At 35.9% G+C, this 27,996-nt stretch overlaps 1 protein-coding gene across 4 annotated transcripts in view; it reads right to left on the minus strand.

The window, feature by feature from the left end:
- Positions 1 to 222: 222 nt before the first annotated feature.
- Positions 223 to 27,996, minus strand: part of hipk2 (homeodomain interacting protein kinase 2) — a 184,135-nt gene continuing 156,361 nt past the window's right edge. Inside the window, exons 8-15 of one of the 4 annotated variants that reach the window (XM_005158993.6) lie at positions 25,623 to 25,752; positions 22,301 to 22,422; positions 13,531 to 13,661; positions 8,769 to 8,948; positions 7,516 to 7,836; positions 5,228 to 5,475; positions 3,383 to 3,543; positions 223 to 2,991 (exon numbers count right to left, since the gene is read on the minus strand). In XM_005158993.6, the coding sequence (XP_005159050.2) occupies positions 2,530 to 2,991; positions 3,383 to 3,543; positions 5,228 to 5,475; positions 7,516 to 7,836; positions 8,769 to 8,948; positions 13,531 to 13,661; positions 22,301 to 22,422; positions 25,623 to 25,752 (1,755 nt within the window). In that variant the 3' untranslated portion in view covers positions 223 to 2,529. 4 annotated transcript variants of the gene reach the window in all.

Consider the following 27,996-nt stretch of genomic DNA (forward strand, 5'->3'; position numbering starts at 1 on the left):
GAACCCCATCAACCTGGTCATCTCCTCTTAGAGTCTAAAGTCCACCGATGTACATGAAGAGCTAACTGGACGAACTGGTAACAGCTAAAAAGCCGTCCATACAAAGGTAATAAGTAAGCTGGTAAAGGAACGACAACATACTGCCATGTAGTGTTTATTTAAAAAATTTCATGCAGTACGCATGAGTACTTCTGGCTACATAATTCCCGATCTCCAGAAATGTATATAGGACTACGCTTTCAGAATGAGCCTATGTTGAAAAATTGTGAGGCAGTTTTTTCATGATACTTCGAAAAATAGAACGTTTAAAAGAACAGCATATACTTAAAATAACATTTTGTAAAATTAAAAATGTCTCTTTTTTCACTTTTGATCAATCAGTGCATTTTGAATAAAAGCATAGTTTTCTTTCTTTTTTTAATTATGACACATAACACCAATATGTTTAAAGATAGAGTATAAATAATATACTATATAATTCTTTCTTATCTTTTAAATAACTTTACTGCAGAGCTCATGGTTAGGACACGGTGTAAATGATTGGCTAGCATATCAACTTTAAATTAAGCAGCAATAAGACAAGCATTGGCCCACAGTTTTCTACACTTTCATTATTTCTTTACTGACGTGACACCGGTAGCATTAGTGAGTCCTACAGTAAGACAACCAGTGAAAAAAAGACTAAGCCAATTTTGATTTCCGGTGCATGTTGTTCTTGACATCCTCATGCAGTGGGGCTGTTTGGACCCCTAAAGTGTACGTGAGAATCAAAACCCCACAGATCTTTGCAGAACCTCGACTGAGCACTTAACTCAGAGTGTGGTGTGCAGTCACGCTGCACGGCTTCCTTCAGCATCTACAATACCAACATGCTCAAAGCCAACATGCTAATTCTCATTAAAAATGTGGAATTCGCCCTCTCGCTTCCCAACAATTCCCATCAAAATCCACAAGTTCGCAACCTCATCCACTCCTAACAAGAATCTCCTTCTCGAACCCTCCCAGGTTTCTAAGCCATTTCTGCTTCTGGCTCAAGCCCAGCCTTCCATAAACAGACAACCTCTTTAGACCTGGTGTGTTTTATTTTAATATTAAACAAATTGTGCTCCCGATCTCAAACTGATTGAATGATACTTGGCTTTTTCCGTCAAATATACTTTTAGTCTCCCTTTCATGACATGTACAGCATAAATCAGGTGTCATTGCATTGATCGCAAGGTGACTAAAACGCATAGCTACGGTATGTACAGTAAATACGCTATATATAATTATATCCACTATCCAGAACAAAAGTTACTTATCTTTAAAATGACGACTTTGGTTCATTACCCCAGGCAAGTACGTTTATCTTTAAATGTAAAAGACCTCATGCACGCTAAACGAGAAGCATTTAAATAACGTTTAGGGCTATCGCTTACGCCTGGAACTTAAAGAACAAAACAAAACACACACACAGGAAACAGCTCGGATGAAAATGTTCAACCTAGGAGCCAACTCTCTGACTAGCATCTGGTTCTAGAGGGTTTCCAGCCAAGTAAACTGTCGTAATATATGTAAGGCACTACGAGGTAACAATGATAAACCTAAGACTGTGGAGGAATACGTCGCACAGATGTGCTGAGCGCACACATGCACGCAAACGCACAACTGACTACCGTGTTGAACATGCCTATGTTATTGTAACCACTTTGTGCAATCACATTGAAAGAGGAAAAACGAGTATCTATTGGTATCAGAAAGGTTCTTCATTAAATCAACGGGTGCAGACTGCTACATTCTACAAAGAGGGGCCCAGCTAACGAACTACGGTATGACAAACATATTTCCTTTTCTAATTGTGAACACAAAACAAAGAAAAGTCTATAAATACACTAAAAAGTTTTGTCGTCCTATTTCCAGAAGTTTCCTCCAGGTGTTTTTTTTCTTCTTTTTTCGGAGAGAGCGCAGCGGAGAATGCACAATACCGCTCGTCGCATTTAATTTGGAAACGTTTAAGACAGTTCAAGGCCATCGTTGTTGTTTTTTTCTTTGAAGAGCAGCAGATATCCGTATTTCACCTTATCCAAAAAAAAATCATGTAGGAATTCACAACATCCACGTCGTGACCTCGGCTCAACAGTCAGTGAATGATTTCAAGAAAGCGAAAAGCAAACAAAATCTCCGCTGAATGGAACTCTGTCTCTCCCAAACGGCCTGTTGATGAGACCTTGTTGCGAAAGAAAAACAAAACAAAACTCCTTCTGTTTTAAAAGAAACAAAACCTCCAGATCAAGAAATAAAACGTTAACTGGCCCTTTTGAGAAGGCGAAATAAAACTCATCTGAAAAGAAAGTTCCTCAGTACCCTTCTGTTCCCTCTCAGAGTACACTTCCTCTATCCGTCGGCGTCTTCATTGTCTTCAAGTTTAAGCATGACAGGAACAAGGGGATGGGGTTAAGGGTCGATAGGCTTCAGCATGTCTCTCTGTCTCTAGGTGGGATAAGGGGAGAAATGGTAAGCAGCGATTGGCTGGGCTCCAGTGTTTCAGCTTTAGAGGTAAGGGTACTGGTTCATCTTGGTGGGGCTCAGCGGGTATCCAGTGTAGACAGTGGAGGCAGGAGAAGCACTGATGTAGGTCTGGTGCGCAAATTGGGCCTGGTATTGGCCATGGTGAAGGGTGGGCGAGGGCAGCACGCGGTGACCCATGCTAACAGGCACCTGGTGGACAATGCCTGGAGGATAGCTGGCGTGCTGGACTGCGTGACGAGCTGAACCCTGCGAAGCGACCAGGTGGGCCACTGTGCCAGTGGAGCCCAGGGCAGCAGGGGCAGTGTAAGTGTAGAGGTGTGGTTGCCCAGGCAGATGTGGAGCGGCCAGGTGCGGGTGAACGTTAGCCGTGTGGGTGGGGCTGTTGTGGAAGGAGTACTGCGCCTGGGTGGCCATAGTGGGGGTGATGTATGCCTGCTGCCGACGGTGACCTCCGTTACGCTCAACTGCCATGTGCTGCTGGGCCTAAATGAGGTGATATGACCGTATTACTTTTATAGATTAATATATGATCTATGGCCCCGTTTACACTACCAGTTAAAAGTGACCCAGTTCTGATTTTTTGCTCATATGTGACACAGATCGGATCTGTTCTATGACCGTGTAAAGCAAGACAATTTCTTCAATCAAGGCTAGTGTGGCGCAGATGCTAAAACCCACCTTTACGCATGCACAACATTGTAATTTTTATGGTAAGTGTGAACACATGAATTGGTTATGGGTCACAATTACAAGAACGTGTTAATGGACAGGCAAAAAAAATTCAGATATAGGCAACAAATCGGAATTGGGCATCCAGACCTGACAGTGTAAACGGGGCCTAAGAAAGCTGATATAAGATGATCAATGGAAATACCTGGCTGAGATTTAGAGGCTGCTGCTGAAAGGGGTGTGGTCCTGTGCGCTGCTGCCGGTATGCCCCACCTCCTGTCACTCCTCCTGATGTGTGGTTGTTGCCAGAGAAGCCTCCATTGGAGGTTTTGAACTTGTAGGTGGAGTTCTGGTGGTTCATGACATCTGCTGGAATTGATCAAATATATTAAGCAATTTTTTTTTTATGAGTAACAACAATAAAGCTGGCATCTCAATTATAACAGTTCCATTTCCTAAAGTAAATAAAAAAATAAACGATAATCGGATTAGAGATGTCTAAAGAAATAAATTGTTTTCTAAAGAAAATTAATTAATGTATTTATTACAATATACTCCTTATAATTGTTTAGATTTTATAAGGTGATAATGAAAACACAGTGTTGCCAGATTGGGCGGTTTTAAATTTGATTGTGCGGGTAAAAAAATGGCATTGGCGGATTGACAAAATATGGGTGTTTTTGAAACGAAACTTTTAGTTGCAACTTATTCAACAAAACATAACTCTTGTGCTCCTACTCCATTAAGTTAGTAGTGACCAGTGCATAGCGCAAACCACGTGCGCCCAACAACAAGAGGAGGTGAAGGAAAGTTGTATCAAAATCGGACTCCTTGGACAAATCGGTAACACTTTACAATAAGGTTCATTAGTTAATGCATTTACTAACATGAACTAATCATGAACAACACATGTACAGCATTTATTAATCATAATTGAACATTTACTAATGCATTATTAACATCCAAGTCCATGCTTGTTAACATTAGTTAATGGACCATGAGTTAACATGAACTAACAATGAACAACTGTATTTTCATTAACTAACGTTAACTAGCATGAACAAACACGGTAGTAAATGTATTATTCATAGTTTGTTCATGTTAGTAAATGCATTAATTAACATTAACTTATGAACCGTATTGTAAAGTGTGACCGACAAATCTAACTCCCCTCTTGTGCACACACATCACGCAACGCCTGCAGTAAAACTCACAGGGGTTCATCATGACATTTTATTAATTATTTTCCACAATTGACAGCAAGAACAAACTTAGAAGCATTGTCTGATTGACAAGCAGCACCTAATTATGTTCATAAGAATTTAAAACACCAACCGGGGCGAATTTACCCTATTTCAAAAGTAAAACATACTCTAACATTAAGTGCAGTTTGTGGGTGAGAGGGGGCCTGCTGTGGTTCTGTGACTGCTGGTGTTGGTTGTTGTATAGTTAAAAATATCACAGTCAAAGTAACTAGCTTAATTTAAATACATTACAATTAAATAAAATATTAATCTAATATTTTGGGGGTTTTTTTGTGCGCTTTGGCGGGTTTTGGACAGATATTGGGCTGGAAAAAGTCCGCTATATCTGGCAACACTGAACATAACATATATTTAAACATATTTAGATTATATTGTGTTAAATATAAATTAAATAGAAGTGGAATATATACATTTAAAAATATAAAATACAGATTATATTGTGTTAATTGTAGTAAGTGTGTAAATATTATCATTAAAATGTATTTCACAGCAGAATGCTATGACTGACAAATTATAAAGTATTCCTGAACTCTGTATAATACTATTTAAAAAACAATAACAGTCATCCCACTTGAGCTTGCATTGTCATAAAATATTCCTCTGGCAAGCTTAGCTGAATTACCTCTCAAACTATATTTACAACCCATAGATTCTGAAATGCCACATAAATCTGCGCTGCATATCAGAGGCTGTCAGTGAATTGTCACTTTAAATTGATGCTTGATTCAGGCCCTGCCAGAATCCCCTTTTTCTCTGTCATCTTATCAGCCTTTCCCCTGTCTCACCAGGCAAGAGTCTATCACACTCTCCCAGATTTTCGCTGGTCTGGCTCTTCAGCGGGGGGATGATGATGGTGCGGGGGTTCCCATTGCTGTAGTTATCCAGGACTGCACCTTTAGAGTCGTAGCCATTGGCGTTGGGGCCATTGGTCCGGGAGTCCACAGCGTAAGGGCTGGTATTGCTGGAATCAGAGTCAGGGGAATCGTGAACGGTCACACAGCTGATGACATTCTTCCTCTGTTTGGATGATGTGCTGTAAACAACATAAAACCGTAGGTTAATTATAATGCTTGAGTGACTCGTTAGAAATACAAACAAAGTGGTTTGCTTGTGAGGTTATTCAAGCACTTTTTGTGTAATGATACTTCACTGTGTATTTGTTGAGCAGTACATAAAGCTCCCCAAACCCCATAATTCATTGTTAAGGCATTATCTAGTATTTTCCCTGATCTGAATAGGCATTTAAATGTCAAAATGGAGCCTGGACTTGTAGCTCATGATTCATCAGTGATTCCACAAATAGTTTTTTATAAACGTTCATCAAATTGTAATAGCTTTGCCTCTGAAATGACTTTGACAAAATCAAGCACACAGGATAGGGAAAAACATTAACAAATAACATTAATCAAGCTCACCTTAACTTATATAGCACATTAAACAATATAAATTGTTTATTTTTCCTGTTGAACATAAAACACTGTATTTAGAAGAATCTTTGGCCCTGTTTACACTGCCACTACTTTAAATGAGTCCGATTTACTATACAATAAACTGCAACTCCATTTCAGGAAAGACAGAGTTAAGATGCCGTTCTTTTATCCCACGTGGATGCTATGAGGATAAACACAGGACCAAGACCTTAAGCATGGTGAGAATCAATGAATGAATGAATGGCAGCTTCTAAAATTGTCCTAGAGGCATCTCCTTTTTGCCCAGTGAGCCTACCCTGTGTTTCATTTGCTATTTTAAGCTATTTTTAAAAGATAAATATAATGTATAAAACTATACATTATTTATATTACTTCATAATACCTATAAATCTGATAAGCTTTTTATATTAATGCACAATGCACAGATATTGATGTTTCACAATGTTTTTACACTACATTATTTGAATCTACCAAGCTTAGCTTACAAAATTTGCAATGTTTACATTATTTTATTTACATTAAATCTAAATCCTAAACATCAAAAATGACAACAGATAGTAAAGATTTAATTCATTTCAGTTTAATGTTATCGATTAATGAACTTACTTGACAGATTTCATTCATTCATTTTCCTTCTGTTTTTTCCCTGATTTATCACAACGTCATGAAGCACCACTTGCTTGACAGATTTATATATTTTAAGTTTCAGGTGGTTTGTGTAATGTGTTTAATGTTTGGTAAAATAATTTCTAATGGCATCTTCATTTTTAGCTAATTACACTGTCTTGTTCCAATAGGTGGATTTTGAGGGTTTTGCATAAAAAGCAGATGTGGATTTAGCTGGTTTTAATGGTTTATGCAATATTCCAGTTTTGCGCAAAGTATAATTCGCGTCTTTGGATGGAAGCATAGCTAATAGCTACCAGTTTCAAACATTCTTAAAAATATCTTCTACTGTGTTCAACAGAAGAAGAAAACTCAAACAAGTCTGGAATAAGCATAATGATGGGTTCCACACAATTGATTTGTGTTGGGACAACATGAAGGAACTAAGTTACCTTGTTTGTTTTTCTAAATTTAAGTAGATTGAACATAAAACAATTAAGTTGTCCTAAAAAACCTCAAGAATTGTATCATTTCATTTATTCATCCAATCATTTATTCATTCATTCATTCATTTATTCATTCATTCATTTTCTTTTCAGCTTAGTTAGTGGTTCATTCAGCTGTGGCGACCCCAGAATAATAAAGGGGCTAAGCCAATAACAAATAATAAATAAATGATTTTTTTAAAGCTAATTAATTAAACTAACAAGTAACTCACATTATATTTTCAAAACAGTAACTTAAATATTATTACTTTAAAAAAAAAAAGTAATGAGTTACTTTACACTTTGAAAATTAAATGATTGTTGATGCTGCAAAATTAATTAATCATTAAACAGCTTGGGTTCATATTCTTTAAATAAAGCAACTCTACAGATGACAATAGTCTCCTCATCTAGCTAAGTTCTATTCAATAATCCAAACATTAACACAATCTAATCAATTCCTACTGGAAAAAAAAAACAGATTATGCCCTACATCATTTCCCGCTTTAGCTCACAAATATGTCTCATTACAGCTCGACCCATTTTTCTGACCTGGTGTTAGTGGGTTGTTTGAGGTCATCCTCCTCATCCGTGTCACTGCTGATGGTGATGATGCTGACCGCTGGGCTCGGGGTGTCGGGGATGATGATGGTTTGGCGTGGTGGGTTGTGTTGACCGTGGTGGTCTCGAGTAGTGCTACATGCCTGTTCACCTCCCCATCCACCGCCTGTGCAGGTCTGTGATGGGACGCAGGTGGAGGGAGGGCCGTTTTGAACCACGGCACAGCGAGGCGGGGTGTTCTCTTTCACCCGTTTGGAGCGCTGAGGTGATGTCACCGGCTGGGTGGAGGACACGTCGTACGCTGACATGTTCCTGTGAAAGAAAAATATCAGTACTTTTGTAATATATTTATTTAATAAGGGTGAGCAAATGATTATTTCAGTTTTGGGTGAACTATCCATTTAAGTGAGCTATTTAGAGAAATAAAAACATTGATAAAAATGACAGAACACTTGTAAATGTACCCGCAAGTTGTTGCTGTTAATCTGGTGTCTGCTGGCAAATTCCTGAATTATCTGACAAGCCCTATTTAACTGGCAGCTTAACTTTCCAGTTTTCACTGACTTGGCAAGATGGTAAGCTGTTCTAAAGTGTCTGAAACCTAAAGCCATCCTAAAGGGACTACAGCAACATGTGGAGTCTTCCCTGTGCATCACTAATGTGAAAGACTAGTAATGTGCTGTGGCTGCAGATGTGCTGTCATTCAAGGGCCTGTCCACTTTCTGCTCATGTTTGCCTCCAGTAGTGTAACCTTCAGATATTTTAGTTGTGTATTCCCTTTTTATACTACAATTGCTTTAAAGGGATAGCTGACCATAAAACAAAAAATTTCTATCATTGTTTACTCTCCCTTCACTTGTCACAAACCTGCTTAAGTTTCGTTTTACTGCTAAAAATAAAAGAAGAATGCTAGAAACCAGTAACTATTGACTTCCATAATATTATTATTATTATTATTTTAAGTGATTGGTTACCAAATTCCAGCTTTCTTCAAATACTGTCCTAATAGTTCATCAGAATCAAGAAACCAGAGCAGCAATTGAGGGTGAGTAAACAGTAATTTTTCATTTTTAGGTAAACTATCCCTTTAATCCCAGTGATTCTTGTGCCACCCCATCCCAAAAAAGTTTTTTCGTCAAAGTTGAACACTTAAAACAATATCCTGTCTGATTTCCACCAAATCTAAACACAGTAAATCTGGTGCATTTTTGTTGCTTGTTTGTTTAAAGTAAGGGATATCTGACCTGTTGTTCATCTGGTGCTGCTTGTTCTTTTTGGAGTTTGATTGGTTGTTGGATGGCTGTCTCATGACATGAGCCACACCCACATTAAGAGGTTGCTGAGGGGGCAGGGTGACGTGACCTGCCAGTAAGGCTGGCTGTTGCATAATGGGATTGTAATGGCTGCCATGGGGATGGGAATTCCTGAAACAAACAAAACAAGCATGATTAAAAAATGTCCTTTTATGAGTGCAGAAATGTTTCAAAGTGTGGAATTGGCAAGAGCTTGTAATGTTTTTATAAAAAGTAAAGCATCTTTCTCACCAAGGTTGCAGTTTTTTTTTTAAAGAACAGTTACATTTTAATTTCTTTCTGAAATCAAAAAAGTTGATATTTCAGTATTTCTTTACTCGCCAATATCACGTGATCCAACAGAGGTTTTTCTAATATGCTGATTTGATGCACAATTCACATTTCTTACTATTTTCACTGTTAAAAATGGTTGAGCTGTTTATCCTATACAGTCTTCCACCAGAAAACATCTTCACAAGAACAGCAGTTGTTGTAAACATTTAAATGTCATAAATGTAATGCATTCTTGATTAATAAAATAAAACCTAATCCCAAACTTTAAGCACTAACATTAAGGACACACTTAACTACAAGCTTTAATCAATGTTAGTAAAATTGAAATGAACTAAAAATGAACTAAAATACTTGTACAGCATTTATTATTAATAACACTTACTAATGCATTATTAAAATTTAAAATTGTGCTTGTTAACATTAGTTAATGCACTATGAGTAAAAATGAACACATTAACTAATGTTGCTAATTAATGTAGATAGAATAATGTCTGTATTCTGTCAACCCTCCTGTTTTTCCCGAGATTCTCCTGTATTTTAGTTCTATCCTGCTAACATCCCGTAAAGGTATTTTCCCATATTTTCGTTCTTTCTATGAAGGGTGGCAATAAACATTAAGAGCCGATCCTCCCTATATGCAACCCATACCGCTGAGCCACCAGGGGGCGCCCATTGCTATTCAATGCGAGTCTGTTCTGTGCATTCGTTTTATTTAGGCAAGAAAACACGAAAGAAAATATACAAATGGCACGATTCCCTTCTTTTTCATTACAGCAAAATGAAAACGCACCCCTCGACGCACTCTATAGTGATAAATAGACGTTTTTTCCCAAACAGATTCTGCACATACGATTTGAAGTGGAGCGAAAGTCTGGGTTTTGGGTGCATGTTTGAACAGACGTATCCACATAATTAATAATAATAACATCTAAAGATGTCGATCTTGGTGGGGGTTTTTTTCAAACACAACTAATTTTGTGTTAAATGAGCATAAAATTTTTTTTTAAAGTGCATCTTTTAAAGTGACGCCTATCAAAAATCTAAATGAATAATATTTATTCGTTGCTGTTTAATCAGAATGTGTAATTTATACAGTGAAGAACAGATTAATGAGATTTGATAACTTGATTCTATTTCTTTATAGTAGCTATTAATTTTAATAAGCTAAACTGTTTGCTAATTTATTTGCTGCTAATGTATACTATTTATTTTTTCCTTTGTAAATAGTAATAATAAAACTTATCACTAACCATTTAAAGTGTTTAATTACAATAAATTGGCTCCAAACATATATATATATATATATATATATATATATATATATATATATATATATATATATATATATATATATATATATATTTATTGATTTGGGGAAATTTTATTTACTTATTTTATGGTGGGCATATCTCTTATTTTAACATCCCAATGTTGACAGGTATGATCATCATCTTGAATCATGTACAGTATCTAAATGAGGATTAAATGCAATGCAACATTTGGCCAAAGAGGGCAGCAGTGCCTGCAATAAACATCAGATAAGCAGAGAACAGAAGGAGATCTCGGAGAAAAGCTCTATCTCTGCAGTAAAAGTGCGACACTTTTCCAGCTCAGGACTACCGAGCCCTCCAGGCTGAGCTTAAGGCGCTGATGTGATGATCTGCAGATATCAGCACACATTCATCAGTGATACATTCACTTCATGCTGGTCAGCAAGACCTGACTCCATTACCCTCACCTAGCCAGAAAAACTGTTTTAATACAAAAAAAACCCCAACATAAATTACATACCCATTCAGAATATAATGAGAATCAGACTTAAAATATTCTCTTTCCTTCCTTTCAAATGAATAATTCAAAGGCATGTTGGCTTTGTAGGTGCATTTGCAGACTAAGCAACCTGGATAATTCAATCTGCTTTAGTTCATAATCTAGGAGATTATTAAAACCCAGTGTTGCGATACCAAATCACAGTGAAATATATGGATCATCAGATCTGTTGAGTTCCACATGACCTGTTTATAATCAGCGTGCTACAAGTATGTTTTCGCGAGGATATAATAGATTTTTTAAATGCTAATGGAGTCTCTATTAAGCATGATGAAACTAGCAGATCTGCTCAGCTAAATAAAACAAACAAGAGAGGAAAGCTTCTGTGGCATCAACATCTCGAAATGGAATAGAGTGGAACAGTTGGGTTGCAGAAATAAAAAACTCATTCATTTTCACAATAAAGAAATTGATTTTGTACATTCACATTTATAGGCAGACCTACTACGAGCTATGAGGTTATTTGATAGTAAGAGCTTTTGTTTTGTCTTTAAAGAACATTATTTCTTTTTTAATAACAATCATGTTCAACGGTGCTAATGTAAACGCCACTAATTCTACTTAAATATTTGCATATTCTTAATATTTGAATATTCAAAATATTTTGCAAACTACCAGTTTTCAAGAAATCTATATTTGGCAGAATAATCCAGATTTTCAACCACATGAAATACAATTGTAATACAGAACTATTCTATTTTTCTAAAAAGCTCTACACTGTAAAAAATTCCTGGTTAACTTGAAATTTTTAAGCTGAATCAAATTTACCTTATGAGTCCATTAAACTTATATTATGTTAAACTGACCAAAAACTGCTTGCATAACTTATAAAATTAAATTTAAACACGATTGACATAGTTTAATAAGTTACAATGAACTAAAAACATATGCTGGCAGGACTAATTGTTCATATATTTTTTAAAAGTGTAAATAACATTTTTTGGGGGCAATTTGGAAGAAAATTAATTGAAATGGAATAAATTATAAGGTCAAATTACTGACTTTAGTTTTTCGAGATTTTTTTTTAAATATTAAGTAAGGAACATGTTCTGTGAAGATATTTAGTATTTTTCCTTCAGTGAATATATCAAAACTAGAAATATGGATTATTAAGAACATAAGTCATTCATTAATTTCCTTTGACCTAGTACTTTATTTATCAGGGGTTGCCAGGGTGCAAATTACGGGGGGCTTGGGGGGGATTGAACCCCCTATTTAACCCTTAATCCCCTCTAGAGGACATGGAAACAAGATGTATGGGGGTCAACCTTTTAATATTGAGAAATAGTTCATTCTGATCTGTGTTAAATAATAATTTTTACCCTTATTAAGGTTCATATCTTTGTGAATGCATAATCGCACCAATCAGTCTAAGAAAAAAAAAAAAACAGTTTGAAACTACAAGTCAACTACAAAGCACCAATGGAAAATTTTCACAAATTTTCACCCCGTAAATTTTCACAAGACTTTGTTTGTTTCTACATATAGCCTGAAAGTAAAGTTAAATTAGACATATAGTTTGTATAGTTTGGCCGACAGTAACCTCTGAAATAGCTAATCAGAGAATACTGTAGGTCAGAATACATTAAATATCAAAACACTAAAAGCCTAAATATGTTTTATTAATAAAACAGATTTAACTTAAATAAATACATAAATGACTAAAGCATGTATTACACAAACTAACATTACTGGAAAATTTGACCCCCGCTGATGTATAATTCGCACACTGGGGGTCGCCACAGTAGAATGAACCGCCAACTATTCCGGCATATGTTTTACGCAGCGGGTGCACCCTTCCACCTGCAACCCAGTACTAGGAAACATCCATACACTCTCGTATTCACACACACACTCATCCAATTCACTTATAGCGCATGTCTATATGTGAAACACGGGGAGAACATGCAAACTCCACACAGGAGTGCCAACTGGCCCAGCAGGTGCTCAAACCAGCAACCTTCTTGCTGTGAAACGATATATATATATATATATATATATATATATATATATATATATATATATATATATATATATATATATATATATATATATTTGTATTTTTTGGTAACCCTCTAGATCTTCAAAAAGTTGTATCTCAGCTAAATATGATCATATACTATCAAAACATTATTTTTACAGCTTATATAAAATGTATAAATCTCAATTTCCATAAGAAGATCCTTATAACTGGTTTTGTGGTCAAGGGTCAAGCTTTACCTGAACCTAAAAAATCCACAAGTTTTTATTTAATCAGAATTGTTTTCATGGCTGTATGTATTTAGATTTTTTTGGGGGGAGTGGGTGGAGCTAAAAAATGACTGACAGGCTTTCTCTCAGATTGGGGAATTTTCTGCAAATTTTCAGCACAAATTCCACTATTACACAACAAAAGCATGTACAATCGATTGACAATATCAGAGCTCACAATAGGCCCTTCTTCAACAGTTTATTAGTCACTGTCAAAAATCAATTTCCAAAAGAGAAAATGACTGAAGAACTAATTTTGCACTCTATTTTTAAAATAATAACGCTTTCTCAAAACCGAAAGGCAATGGTGGACAGTCAAATTGATGTAGTGCTGTCTCACCTCCAGTTAGCCAGAGGCTGTGAGCTGGTCATGGAGTCTGGGATGACGGTGGCGTGTTGCACTGAAGTGTGTGTGAGCTGCTGCCACGCTGGAGGAAGGAGAATCTGTTGAGTACCAGATGGCCAGGCCTGCTGCAAGGTCAGAATGAAGGAAAAACACAGGGTTAGCATACAGAGGTCAGAGATTCATATCCAGCAGAAGGTCAAAAATCTACAGATAGGAGAGCTTATGCGATCCAGTATATGAATGTCTACTGGCTACTATAATGGACTCCTAAATGGACTCGTGTGATTTAATTGGCATCAGTGTGAAGACCCTGAACGTTAACCTGCTGCATCATATGGCTATGCAGCTAAACAGGCCAGGGTACTGGAGCCACATATTTAGAGAGAGGAGAAAAAGGATACGGCTATTTAGAGAAATGACCGCTAGTAAGTGCTAAACTGTGCCAAACAACCACCAAAGGGGTCATTTAGTTATTTAAGAGACCGTAGCGTCAGCATTTGGGCCTAGATTCAAGAGACACCACTGTTATGAGACATCACACATGGATAAAATTGGTTAGTCTTGTTTTCCACGGCAAAAATCTAAACGTTTTTGATTTAACATGCATTTAGTGGAGACGTGACAAAATATGTTAATTTTTGTTATATTGCTGTTGTCATGGTCACCAGCGATTCAACCTGTGCAGATCGCTGCTAAACACAGATCACATAGAACTACAAATCCGCCAGTTACTGATCCTGACTAACTGCAAACTTACAGCTGAAGCTGCTCATGGACTGATTTCAGGACTATATTCACAGCACACAAATACACACACTTTGCTGGGTCTTTTTGAACTGTGAGTGAACATTAGGTTGTGTTTTCCTTGCCTTGCCGTGTTTTTGACCTGCGCTTTGTTTTGTTTGTTTACGTTTTATGCTGCCTGCCTGTACTGACCATCTGCCTGTTATTTTGACTACAACTCTGGATCGCTTTTACTGTGCGTTCACACCGAAAGCAGTGAGAGCGTCCAAGGTCACTCTGACCGACCTGTCTGCCTTCAGCTTCGTTGGCGAGAGCGTCAAAATTCGCTACATTGATCTCATATTTAAAGGAGCTGTTGCAGCTTGTCAGTTATATTCCTGCATAAAACATGCTATCTACTGTGAAAATGTTGCGCACTTCTTATAAATGTCTACTAATCAACTTCGACTTTAAATATTCTGCTCTTTTGATTTCTCAATCAAATTTAATATGAAAAAAATTATTCATTGCATTGTGTACATCATTAATTAGAGTATATTTGAAATAAATCATTTTAAATTGATTAAACCCTTAATATAGAGTATATATTTGCTTTTGAAAGAGCTGTTTAACATTCATTTAGTAATTTTCCTTCAGCTTAGTCCTTTTATTCATTAGGGGCACCACAGCAGAATGAATCGCTTATACAGCATATGTTTTACACAGTGGATGAACTTCCAGCTGCAACCCAGTACTGGGAAACACCTACGCACTCACACATTCACACACATACACTACAAACAATTTAGTTTAATCAATTCACCTATAGCGCATGTCTTTGGACTATAAAAGAAACCGGAGCACCCAGAGGAAACCCTCAACAACATGGGAGGAACATGCAAACTCCACACAGAAATGCCAACTGACCCAGCTGGGACTCGAACCAGCAACCTTCTTGCTATGAACTGACAGTGCTAACCACTGAGCCACTGTGTCACCCTTTCTGAATTATCAACGACCAAAATTTTTGCTAAAAACATCTGACAGGAAAGTCGTCTACATTTTGGATGACCTAATGGTTAGTAAATTAACATCAAACCTTCAATTCTTACTTGTCTTAAGAGTAAATAGAATCATTTCGGTTAGTTTGTCTTAATATTTTTAGATTTAAAATGTAGTCATTTTGTTCTCAAGTAAATCTTTCTAGAATTACAGTAAGAAAGTTTCAATATTTGTACTTAAGCATGACAAAAATACAGAGCAACCCTCCCAACCAACCAATTAACACTGACTGTAGGTATACATGTTGTTAATGAATACTACTCAGTACTTAAATGTACAACTATAGTGTAATAAAAAAACCATGAAATAAAGTGTAAGCAAACTATATGTGAATCTGTTCGAACAAAACATAAACAGAAGAGATCAATTATACACAATTTCATAACAAATCCATCTTCTGATTATTCTCTTGGTCTCATAAATAATGATGATGTGAGAAGGACGGTCTGAAGAAACAAATTACAGACCAAATAAAAAAATAAATAAATACAAATCTCCCTGTGAAATAACAAAAAGCTTGTGCCACCACTTCTGCAGGAACTTCATTCATTTCCCTCCCTCAATTTCTTGGCACCAATATCTAGATGACAGGGCCCTGCATACTGCATACGGCCTTGGCTCCTGTCTATAAAAAAAGATAAGACCCTGCCTTAATAAAGAGATGTGGCATCTCCCAGGCAGTGCTGATGTGTTAGACATTTTCCAAATCAGCTCCGACTTTAATTAAATTCAGGGGCCCCATTCAGAGGCTTTGTGAGGAGCTGCTTTGTATGGCGGGTGAGGAGTGCGGGGAGTGCCAGGCATAATTTGCCCAGAGACGTGAGCTTGAAGAAGACTGTCTGCAGCTCTAATAGTTTAATGCAGCCTTATTGATTAGCAGTTTAATGTACAACTAATGAATTGTTTCTTTAATACCCTTTGCACATCTATTTACCAGCCCATCAGTATGGGCCACAGCGCTTGCACAAAAGAGGGAGGGCGAACCGTGGAAAAATGCTTTTTAAAAAAGCATGTTTGCTTTTCGAAAGGCTGTGATTACGCATTCAGTAATACAAGAAAAGAAAATAATGGTATTTGTCTGGAATTTTAACTATTTAAGGGCAACTTTATCAGTAGACTGCAGTGCTTTCCACAGGTTTGAAATATACTAGCGGGGGAAACTGGATTGAAACACACCTTTTACCTACAGCCCATAAATCGTTAACTAAATGCGACAAACAAAAAATAACGTGATTTTTAACAATATTTTCATTCATTATGACACTGTTACTTTTTCTTTTCAATGGGTTAAAGGTTTTTTTCCAAAATGAAAAAAGAAATCCACTATTTCTCTTTACCATTCAGGAGCCATGTGATCTTATTGGTAAAAGCTGCTCTATTTCTCTGTCAAGTTCATTTTGTACAGTACTGCCAAAGCATTCAGTACATGTATACAATGTGTAATATATTTACACCATCAAATTATTCAAACATACAGCAAATGAGAAATAAATGACAAAAAAAAGGAATAAAACAAACAATATCTCTGATTATATCTGGTTAACCACTTCTAATGGTGTATATACAGTACATTTTGCAGTCAGTTTAGATGACATTTCATCCTCTGCAGTGTAAAAAGTCATTTTGTGGCCTTGTAGATTTGATTAATATTAATATGTACACTTTATTTAATAAAATAAATTTCCTGATTTTAGGGCTTTTTTTTTGCTTTGAAATTAATTAAAAATGTCTGTAATAAAATCAAATCAATTTTATTATAAGAATTTAGGTGTTATTTTTGAATAATTTCAAAAAGAGAAAATATCAATTAAATCCAACGTAATTAAAATGAGCATTTTCAAATTAGGCAGGGGCACACAAGTCAGTATGTTTAGCCGAGGACCAGCTGCCCTCGCCAGGTACACGAGCGATGAGCGCCCGTCATGACCTTGAGGTGGACATCTCAGCAATTGTCAAAGGACATTTAAAAATATACACAATCTTTAGAAATAAACTGCGCATTTGAGTTTTAAACAACTACATTCTTTAAAAAACGAATTAATTGTTACTCAATCCATATATGTTATATTATTTTTTACAGTGTACGAGTATATTGTAAATTTTTTCTGAGTCGTTCAGATTAAAGAATTCATTCTTTCATTTTCTTTTCGGCTTAGTCCCTTAATTAATCAGGGGTCACCACAGCGGAATGAACGGCTAACTTAGCCAGCATATGTTTTATGTAGTGGATGTCCTTCCAGCTGCGACCCATCACTGGGAAACACTCATACACTTCCATTTAACACATACACTATGGACTATTTTGCCTAGCCAAATCACCTATAGCGCATGTCTGTGGACTGTGGGGGAAACCAGAGCACCCGGAGGAAACCTACGCCAACAAAACTTGCAAAAACGCATAAATTTAACGACAGCTTTAGAAAGCAAAAGCAAAAGTTGAATCCCCGACATTTTAGGAGATTTACAAACCCTGAACGAATCAAGTCTCTGTAGGTCGATGCAGAGCACATGAGACTGTTGACGGTTCTCGCGCACACACAAAAGCGGTATGAAACGTGTAGGGTGAGAGAACATTTTCCACTACTTAATCGATCGTGGATGTTCGTTATCTTGTGCGGATGCAAAAAAGTGTAAAAAGATGATAATAATAATAATAAACCCTTATAATAATAATAATAATAATAATAATAATAATAAGTGGCATCAAATATACTTGGGCGGCCGTTAATATACCTGGGCAGCCAGCCAAAGTAAATTCAATGTGTGGGAAGCACTGGACCCGTTAAATTTCAGTGCGAACAAAGTTACTTTCAAACTACAGTCAGGCTATCATTTGTTGTGCTTTTAATTTGTTACATTTATTGTTATTTTAACTATTTATGTAAATTAAATATACCTTTATTTTTGATGTTTTTGTCAGAGAAGTCAAATAAAACTCAAGCAGTTTCAAATAAATAAAATAATTTGAATATTGGATATAACAAAAATAAAAACATATATAAATACAAAAATAAGTGCATAAATAAATACCCTGAAGGCATGTGAATTTTTTAATTTTAAAATTAAACTTACATTTAAATGTATAAATTCAGCAACCTTCAATCTTTACAGTTTACCTGTGGGGAAACTTTTTTTGTCACTATAATTGTAATTCCCTTTAGCAGCAATAATAAATAAAACTTCATAGGTCACCTGAAACTGAAAGTTTTTTTGCCTCTTACTGTTTAATTAAGAATCAATCAATCAATAAATCAGTCAATCAAATAAATCCAACTTAAGAAATGGAAATATATATTTTAAAATACACACTTCATCATTCTAACCTCAACAAAACAAACAAAACCTTACAGCTGATCTGATAGAAACTGAAAATTTACCAGTTTAACATTTGCATCTATCTCTACATTAAATTTTTCCAGATGCACAAGGCCTAAAAGTACATACTTCAAGTACATGTCAACACCTCTACATACTTCTTCCTCTTGTGACACAAATAATTTCATCCGAACTATGTCCCTAAAGCCCTTTGCCTACATTCCTGACACTCTGCATCCTCCTTTCTCACTCTGGGCTGGGTTGTGTAATTGTACCGTCTGGCCTGAAACGCTAACCCAGATAAGAGTAGAGTTTTCCATGCGAGGCCATCTCTTCGACCACCCCTCTAACAGCTTTTCTGCCCTCGCAGGGTGAAAGCCTTTTGTCACCCCCAGGGCTCTGAAAGCACCGCCGCTCCATCGCCAATTGTTTTCGCATTTTCTGCATTCCTGTTCCAGATAAAGGCCGAGGCCTTCTAGAAACCCACTCCACTGGCACCAGGAGCGATGTGGCCAGGCTGATTGGATTGAAGGGGGAGAAAAGCCGCTTGAGGCCCTACAGTAGTAATGAACAAGCATCCCAATCCCCAACTGCTTTTCCCAATCCAGCACTGTGATAATCACCAGTGGAATTTATGCACAGGCTTTCTTGAACGTGAGGAACATTGAAGATGTACTCAAGCAACGGTTCCCAACCTTTCTTTGCCTGAAAACCCCCTTTTTTCCCCTGGAAAATATTGTAAGGCCCCCCTCCACATTTATTGACATTATCGCTTATATAAGTTTGCAGTATATGTATGACAACCAAATGTTGTTTCAAACAAATGGTGTGTTTATTACTATATCTAGATATGTTTCTGCACAAATAATAGCCTAATGTAAAATATAAAAGCAAAACCTCACTAAGCCATTTGTTTTGGGTACCCCTTGCGGTATTGGGGATGGGTCATCTACAAATGTCTTATTAATTTGGAGGGCCTCATGCATTCATTAGCAAAAACTTTAGTGCAGATTATGCACTGTGGCTGGGTCAGGGACTCTTTGCTTCGAGAAAAAAACAAACCAAAACAAAACAGGTAGCTATCTTTAATTTATTTTTATTCTATCTTTAACTATCTTGTATTTCCTGCATTTTGTGTTTACAGTATTACTAGCGCTGCGACCCGAAATGTTTGGATCTTCCTGACCTTGATCCAGTATGCTTGGCTCATTAGCTGCTGAAGGCGAATCAATGACTTTCTTTTTTATGGTGGACGAATTACAAATTTGTTCATTTTTTGGTCAGCCAGGAGATAAAATGAACCAAGACAACATGATCAATCTCCCAATTGTCAAATTAAATCAGTAATCAGTGGTCAAATCGAGTCCATTCAGCAAAAATGGTGTCAATTTATCATGAAAGTTGTAGCTATGACTCAGGCACCATGTTTTTGAAGCACGCCTTTAAATTTGTTTAAATTAAAAACAACTCAAGTGCGGTTGCTGTTCATTTGAATAACTCTAGTGTACACCAAAAAAAAAAAAAAGACTGCAGATAGGATGGCTATTAATTCTCATCCAATAAACTCTGCTGCAGTTCAGTTTAGGGTTGTCGCGATATCATTAATTAATCTTACGATACTACACCAGCTTAAGTATCACGATACCAAGTAGTATAGCAATACTGTAATTCATAACTCAAATTATATAAAATTTGTCAGAAATACTATATTTTATGTTATAATAGGCCTATTTGAATGTAACTCATAATTCCCTTAAGGTCAAAAAGTATTTTTTGCACCCCACTTAACCTAAAATGGATTCATTCTTTTTATTTTGCAGATAACTGACCAAATAAATAAATAAATAAATAAAAATAAAAATACAAATTAAACCGAATTAAATTTGTTACAAAAGAGCATTTTCCAACAAAATTTGGCTATATGAAGTGGTCAAAATTATTTCAATGTTTCCTGTTGCTATTTTGGGTTTTTCATCTATTTTTTCCTCAGTCTTATTAAGTAACAATCCAAAGTAATTGCAAATTTCACTTTGTGAATAGTTCTTTTTAAGAGATTGTCACGTTTGTTGTAGCTACTAAATTATATTGACAGAAACAGAAATGAACCGATTTAGATGTGCGTTAAAAAAATAGAAAACATGCAATAGGCTACCATAAAAGGTGCCAATTCTACACAGTTATGCAACCTTTAAGGGCTCCACAGACTATTCAAATAAAATGGTCTAATGTTGCACAAACGTGTGATCATTTTGGTGACTTTTCCACATCCAGCATTATCTATTCTAGATAAACCATTAAAGGGACTAAGCTGAAAAGAAAATGAATGAATGAATGAATGAATGAATGAATGAATGAATGATAAACCATTAATGACGATACTACCGTTTACAAACCACAGTGGCATCGGCAGTATTTTTTTTTCAGCCATAGTAGTATTGTGATACTACCATAATAATGGTAAACCGTGCAACCCTAGTTTAAATTAAAAACATTTTATAAGGGGTTTAGGCTTTTACAATACTTTTGTTTAGTATTCAGTTCAGTCTGCAGGAGCCATGCCTTAATGTATCAATATCTTTTTGGTTTGGATACAACAAACCTAGAAAACTAAACTGAACACACATTATAAAACCTATATGAGCTGACAAAAATAACAAAATTTAGCTTGGCATTCATTCATTCATTCAATATTTTCATCTAGTGGATTCAGCTTGATTTGTTAAGATCTGTTTATACCCAGATCAGGTCACTTTAAATGCTAAAGCTCTTCACAGTAGGATAGATTCTGACTGGCTGTCTGACTGTCAATGATTTAATGTTGTGTAATGTTAATTTCATAATGTCATTATTAGCATTATAGACATTGTTGTGAACAACTAGAATTGATATTAAGAGCTTCAGTAAATATCAACTTAAATGTTTGCCTTTTTTCACTCAACACTACAAGATGTGGAAAATAGACAAATTTGCTGACGAGTCATTATGATTTAAGCAAAATGTACAGCTAGAATATTGTTTAATAAAGAAAGTCGTGTGCCTTCGGAATGGCATGAGTGTGTGTTAATATTCTTTGCCTGAACTAAGAGTATAATCTTCAAAAAAGCAACAAGCGCTCAGCTCAGCAGTTCTGAAAAAGTTGTAGATAAATTACAAATTGGCTAAACAGCTCTGAACGTCTCGAATGTAAAAGCCGTCTGGGCCCTTCCTTGTGGCTCCCGAGGGTCGACAAATCCCTCAGCATCTACAGACCTCATTTAAAGCCAACCTCAGTCTTGCTCATCAAAGCGTGACTTCCTGTTAACTCCAGGAAAGAAGCACAGTTTCCTAGACCTCAGTGCAGGCAGGAAAGCAAAGCATCATTGAGGGGAAAATCTCCGGAAGGGGAAAGGCAGGTCATTGCGTTTGCTACAGCAGAGCATGCTGAGATAAATCCAACCCGGCTTCAATTAATCTATTGGCCATGAAATGAGAGTGTCTTCTGGATTTCGTTGAGGGGAGAGTGAATTATACTTATATCATTAAAACAAAGTAGGTCATGCTAATTGCTCCTCGTCGGAGCCAAACTCGGATGTAATTGAGAATTTGGGAAAGGCTGAGGGGTGTAATTAGTTTTGGAAATGTGGCTTTGTGTTGCTGTGGCGATGGGGGCAATGTCTGGCTGTACCTGTGTCAGAAGGCCTGGCTGGATCTGCAGAGGTTGGGCACCGGGGGCCTGTGTTACTATGGGAACTGCGTTCTCCATCCGCACAGAGTAGCCAGTGTGTTTAGAGGGCGATGCTTGCAAACCTGGTAAGAAATAACAGCGAAGTTATTGGACGGTAAAAACATAGAAATTCAAATTCTGTTACGATTTGCTTATTTTGAGTTTGTGCGACTTTTAGTAGAATCTTTTAGTTTGGCAGCTTTCTTTCATACAATGAACAAATAAATACCACGAAGAGTCCCTTAAGGCTTATTTATAGTTCTGCATCAAGCGTACGTGTATAGTCTGGCGCTGCTCATGAAATGTAACTATATACAGTTGAAGTCAGATTAAAGGAGAGAAGTTTTTTCAACACATTTCTAAACATAATAGTTTTAATAACTGATTTCTAATAACGGATTTATTTTATCTTTGCCATGATGACAGTAAATAATATTTTACTAGATATTTTTCAAGACGTTTCTATACAGCTTAAAGTGACATTTAAAGGATTAAGTAGGTTAATTAGGTTAACTAGGTAGGTTAGGGTAATTAGGCAAGTTATTGTATAACAGTGGTTTGTTCTGTAGATTATCGATAAAAAAATTAGCTTAAAGAGGCTAATAATTTTGTCCCTAAAATGATGTTTAAGAAATTAAAAACCTCTCTTATTCTAGCCGAAATAAAACAAATAAGCCTTTCGAAAAATAAATATTATCAAACATACTGTGAAAATTTCCATGCTCTGTTAAACATTATTTGGGAAATATTTAAAAAAGAAGAAAAAAATTTGAAGGGGGCTAATAATTCTGACTTCAACTGTATATATATATATATATATATATATATATATATATATATATATATATATATATATATATATATATATATATATATATATATATATATATATATATATATATATATATATATATATATAAATAAACTCATTGGATGAACTCAATTTAATTGAGGGCAGGATTTCCATCCAAAAAATTGTTTAACTAAAAAAACTTGTTCCAACCTGACTTTATCAAATAAAAGTTTAAATACATTTTAAACATCCAGTTGAACTCAGAATTATTCACCCACTTTGAATTTTTTTTATTTTTTTTATTTTTTATATTTCCCAAATGATGTTTAACTGAGCAAGGAAATTTTCACAGTATGTATGATACTATTTTTTCTTCTGGAAAAAGTCTTATTTGTTTAATTTCGGCTAGAAAAAATTACTTTTTAATGTTATAAAAAAACATTTTAAGGTTAAAATTATTAGCCCCTTTAAGCTATAAATTTCTTGGAATATCTACAGATTAAATAATCATAATATAAAAACTTGCCTAAGTACCTTAACCTGCCTAGTTAACCTAATTAACCTAGTTAAGCCTTTAAATGTCACTTTTAGCTGAATAGAAGTATCTTGAAAAATATCTATTTAAATATTATTTACTGTCATCATGGCAAAGGTAAAATAAATCAGTCATTAGAGATGAGTTATTAAAATTATTATGTTTAGAAATGTGCTGAAGAAATCTTCTCTCTGTTAAAAAAAATTGTAGAATAAAAATAAACCAAATAATTCTGACTTCAACTGTCCATAAAATGCATAAAAGTTATCCTAAATGAACATTAAAGAGCTATTTAAGCATATTTTATGAGTTACATCTACAGTTGATTGAGACTGATCTCAGATTTAATTTTAAAACAGTTATTGCTCACTGAGCAAAGCAACAAACTGCATTTTTGCTAATTAAGCTACCAACACCCAAAGCATGTGTGCTTTTGAAGGTGGTAATTTCAAAACTCAAAGCATTACATGAAAACCTACTCCAAACTAAAGTGAAGATTAAACTCTAACACGTCTTATCAACTTTAAACACCTAAGGTTACTTTTACTGTCAGCATTTTTTAAATTCAATCGCACTCAAATCTGGGAACTACACATGCCCTAACCATGTAGTTGGACCGGCCAGATTCCTTCATGTTATCATGAACCATTGTTGTCAATGGTTAACAAATGTAAGTATACTGAGCATAAAACAAATAAATTGGCCAAAGAAATTACAAGAATTGTGTTGTTTCAGCAGAAGTAAACATTTTTGGAGTATACACGTCGCAACATCGTAAACGTTGCAATGTTGACGAGCGTGGACGGTGCTAAGAGCGTGGACGGTGGAGCGATTGTTTACAAGTGTGGAGTCCCATGAAGGAGCTCCAGATGGAAACTTTTGTTTTGTGTTTATCTTATGATTAAAGTCGTTGCACGTCCACCAGTTCCCGCTTCTGTATGAGTAAGTTTTACAGTAGCTACTTGTACATTAAGGTAGTGTGTTCAGAAAAAACAAAACACCCACGAAGAAGAGGAACATAAAAACCTACTGCCAGCTAGCGTTTCGAAAGTGTTATTGCACAGCAAAACAAACAGCACGCAGAAGTATAAATTCACGACTGCGTACAAGGCAGGTGCCGTGGGTCACAGCGATCACTGGACGCAGAAATATAAATCAGCCTTTACACTAAACTACTATTCAAAAGTCTGAGGTCAACTTTTTTATGTTTCCTATCTAAGCAATGCTGCGTTTATTTATTCAACAATAAAACTGTAAAAAAATTACTGTTAAATTATCATTTAAAATAAAAAAATGCTCAATTATAATAATTCTAATATGCAGATTATCTTAAAAACTATTTATTATTTAATTCTGTTGTCAAAAGTTCCAATGAAAAGCATTTATTATGAATATAAACCTTTTATAAATGCTTATTGTCGGTTTTGATTAATCTAAAGCATTAAAACTTTTTATTATTATAGCATATTTAAGTCATTCAACTTTGAACTAAAATAATTTTTTATTGTTGTACCTTGGTCCAAGTAGTTTAAGTAGAATTTTATAAGTGCATGACTACATAATTTCAGCATGATCCTCACATAAATCTTCTGTTTGATGACTTGGAATAGAAACCGCTCACTGTATGAATCATTTTTATTATACATAAATGTTGTTTTTCTCCTATTTGTTTAATGCAAATACTGTAAATTGCCATTACATGGAAAAAGCTGGCAGACAGTTTAGAAAACAGATAATTAACATCAAGGAAATAGTGACAGAATTTAGCCAAAAGCGGTTTAATCTTGCTCCTGGAGCACCAATATTCTGAAGAAGTTAGCTCCAAAACACTTCTCTAGAAGTTTCTGGTGAGTGTGAAGATGCAAATTAACATTAAGATTCAGATGTGTATAATTTAAGTAGGAGCCATACCAAAAACAGATTTGGACTATCAGAAACATTTTAACCTAAATTACCTTGGAAGCCAGGTGGGCAGACGATGAGGGCCTGCTGGAAGGGATCGGGTCGGGCGGCACAGAGTTGCGGTGCACCGGGCTGGAGGGGCATCGTCCTGGGTGCCACGGCAGCCATGGGGGCCGCAGAAGGCTGGTAGAGTGCAGATTGGTAATTTAGTATGGAGACATCGGGATTGGTAAGGGAAAGGGTGGCACTGGTGGAAGAGGGAGCCAGGTTGGTGGCCTAAAGGAACGGATGGGATCAAACAAACAAAAGACAAACAAACAAAAGCATGAGGAAGTGGGTGTGGGGATTGAGTGGAGCAACGATGAGGGGCAAAATTTCAAACAATATCAAATAATGAACAAAAATGTTTCTTGAAATGCAGGGTGGAGGTGCAAAAAAATGGTTAGCCAATGGAAACATGCAAAGGAAACATGTTTATTGTAAAATCTTGAGCAATATCACAGAACGAATACCCAAACCGTGTTGGTAACGAAAACGACATTAGGATTCAGGCATGTTCTATAAAATGACTTATTGAGCGTTAGGGAAGAGGAGGTGAGAGAGCTTCAATCAATGCTCTTGTGTTACAGTCTCCATCAATGCTAGGACCCTTCAACTCATTGAATTTGCCTGGTCTCATTAGCAACAGATAATGATCCCTCTTTGCGCTAAAGCTATGATTAAACATACACACAGATCTAACTGGTGAGGGGAGCGAAAATCTGTTCTTCAAAGCCTCTGTGCTGGATTTGCCCTCCAGTGCTTTTTAATCCGGCCTGACTGCAGCACATTCATCTGTTTATTCATCTATCAATGTGGAATTTGCGCCGTCTAGGAGGTTTGATGAACGAGGGAACTCCCTCTCCTCCATCTAGAACGCTGAACTGAATGTGCTTCTCAAAAGAGCTGTGCAGGTCCTTCTATCATAGTCGCTCTCATTCTCAAACAAAAACGCAAGCCAAGAATATAGCCAGAAGTAAAAATATTAGTGCGGTAACACCGCCAGATGTAGGAAAGAGTGTGATTGCTGTTCAAAATGATAAAGAAGGTCTGGGCCATGGCTTAGCAGTCAGTGCACATGCTTCGCTTTTAACATTTTGAGCCAAAGAGCTTATATGGCAAATCTGAGGTCGAGTCTAAAATTATAGACTATAAAAAAAAATTATTAACTGCTAAAATTATAACAAAAAAGCCAAGAACCATGACTTAGTGGCCAGTGTGCATGCTCAGACATCATTATTTAGAGCTTTGGAGCTCATTTGGAAAGTTTGAATCTGATCAAGTAAAGTCAGGGTTCCTAAAGGCAGTTTGAAAAGTATGAAATATGATTTGAGTCATTTCCAATTCTGTAAACGTATGGAAAAAGTGAATCAGAGTATGAATTTCAGTTCTAAATATAAATATCATACAGTATGATTTTTTTCAGGGTGTTTGGAGGAGCAGGCTGACAGTGATGACAAAAAGATTACACTCAATCTGCTGGGGGGACTAGTCAGTCAGGCCTTCAAATGACTTTAACGTTTAGCTGAAAGACTAGAAAGCGAAGCAGATAAACTTCATCAAATGATCATCAAATCTAAAAATAATCAAAAAAATCATTGCTATTGCTAATACATTAACAGATCCAGGATGTTCCTTGTTTTTTAATTACTTCATCTTATTTTAACATTCAACAACTCTGATGACAAACAGAGCCCTTCTGTGAGGTAGCTTGAACAATCAAGTAATAAATAACATCAATTGTTCACTTTTGCATTTTAGTGCAACAGTAAATATAAGAAATGTAATATAAAAACAAATAGCACCTCAACTTAAACTACCCGGCAGGCAATCCCAAGTTTACATATCTCACAGTTTGCTTTGGTAATGTTGTCATCATCAACTTTTTAACACCTCCAGACCGCAGACATGCTTGCGCTTTCCGCTTCACGCTGCATCCGTTTTCTACTTTGATCAGGAGTTAACGTCCAATTCCGATCAAGTCTGAAACCGCAAAATCTGGCCCGATTGACGATGATGTGATTGGATCTGGACATACCTAATCCATCCGTTTTACAAAGCTTCCTGTTCTATTTCAGAAATATATCAATGATTTAAAAAATATTACACCCAAAAAGGTGTAAAGCAACACAAGATTAAGGGTCAAGTCTAAATAGGTCACGTGTAAATGTTAAGACTTTGTAAAAAGTCTTTCTAAATTGTCATGCTGAATTTATAAAATGTCAATTTTTAGTATCTATTTGTCAATTTCTTCTTTATACATTTATTTATGTACAGTTGAAGTCAGGATTATTAAACCCCCTGAATTATTAGCCCCCCTCCCTGTTTATTTTTTTCCCCAATTTCTGTTTAACGGAGAAAATATTTTTTTCAACACATTTCTAAACA

The sequence above is a fragment of the Danio rerio genome, chromosome 18 (assembly GCF_049306965.1).
Source record: "Danio rerio strain Tuebingen ecotype United States chromosome 18, GRCz12tu, whole genome shotgun sequence".
Lineage (NCBI taxonomy): Eukaryota > Metazoa > Chordata > Actinopteri > Cypriniformes > Danionidae > Danio > Danio rerio.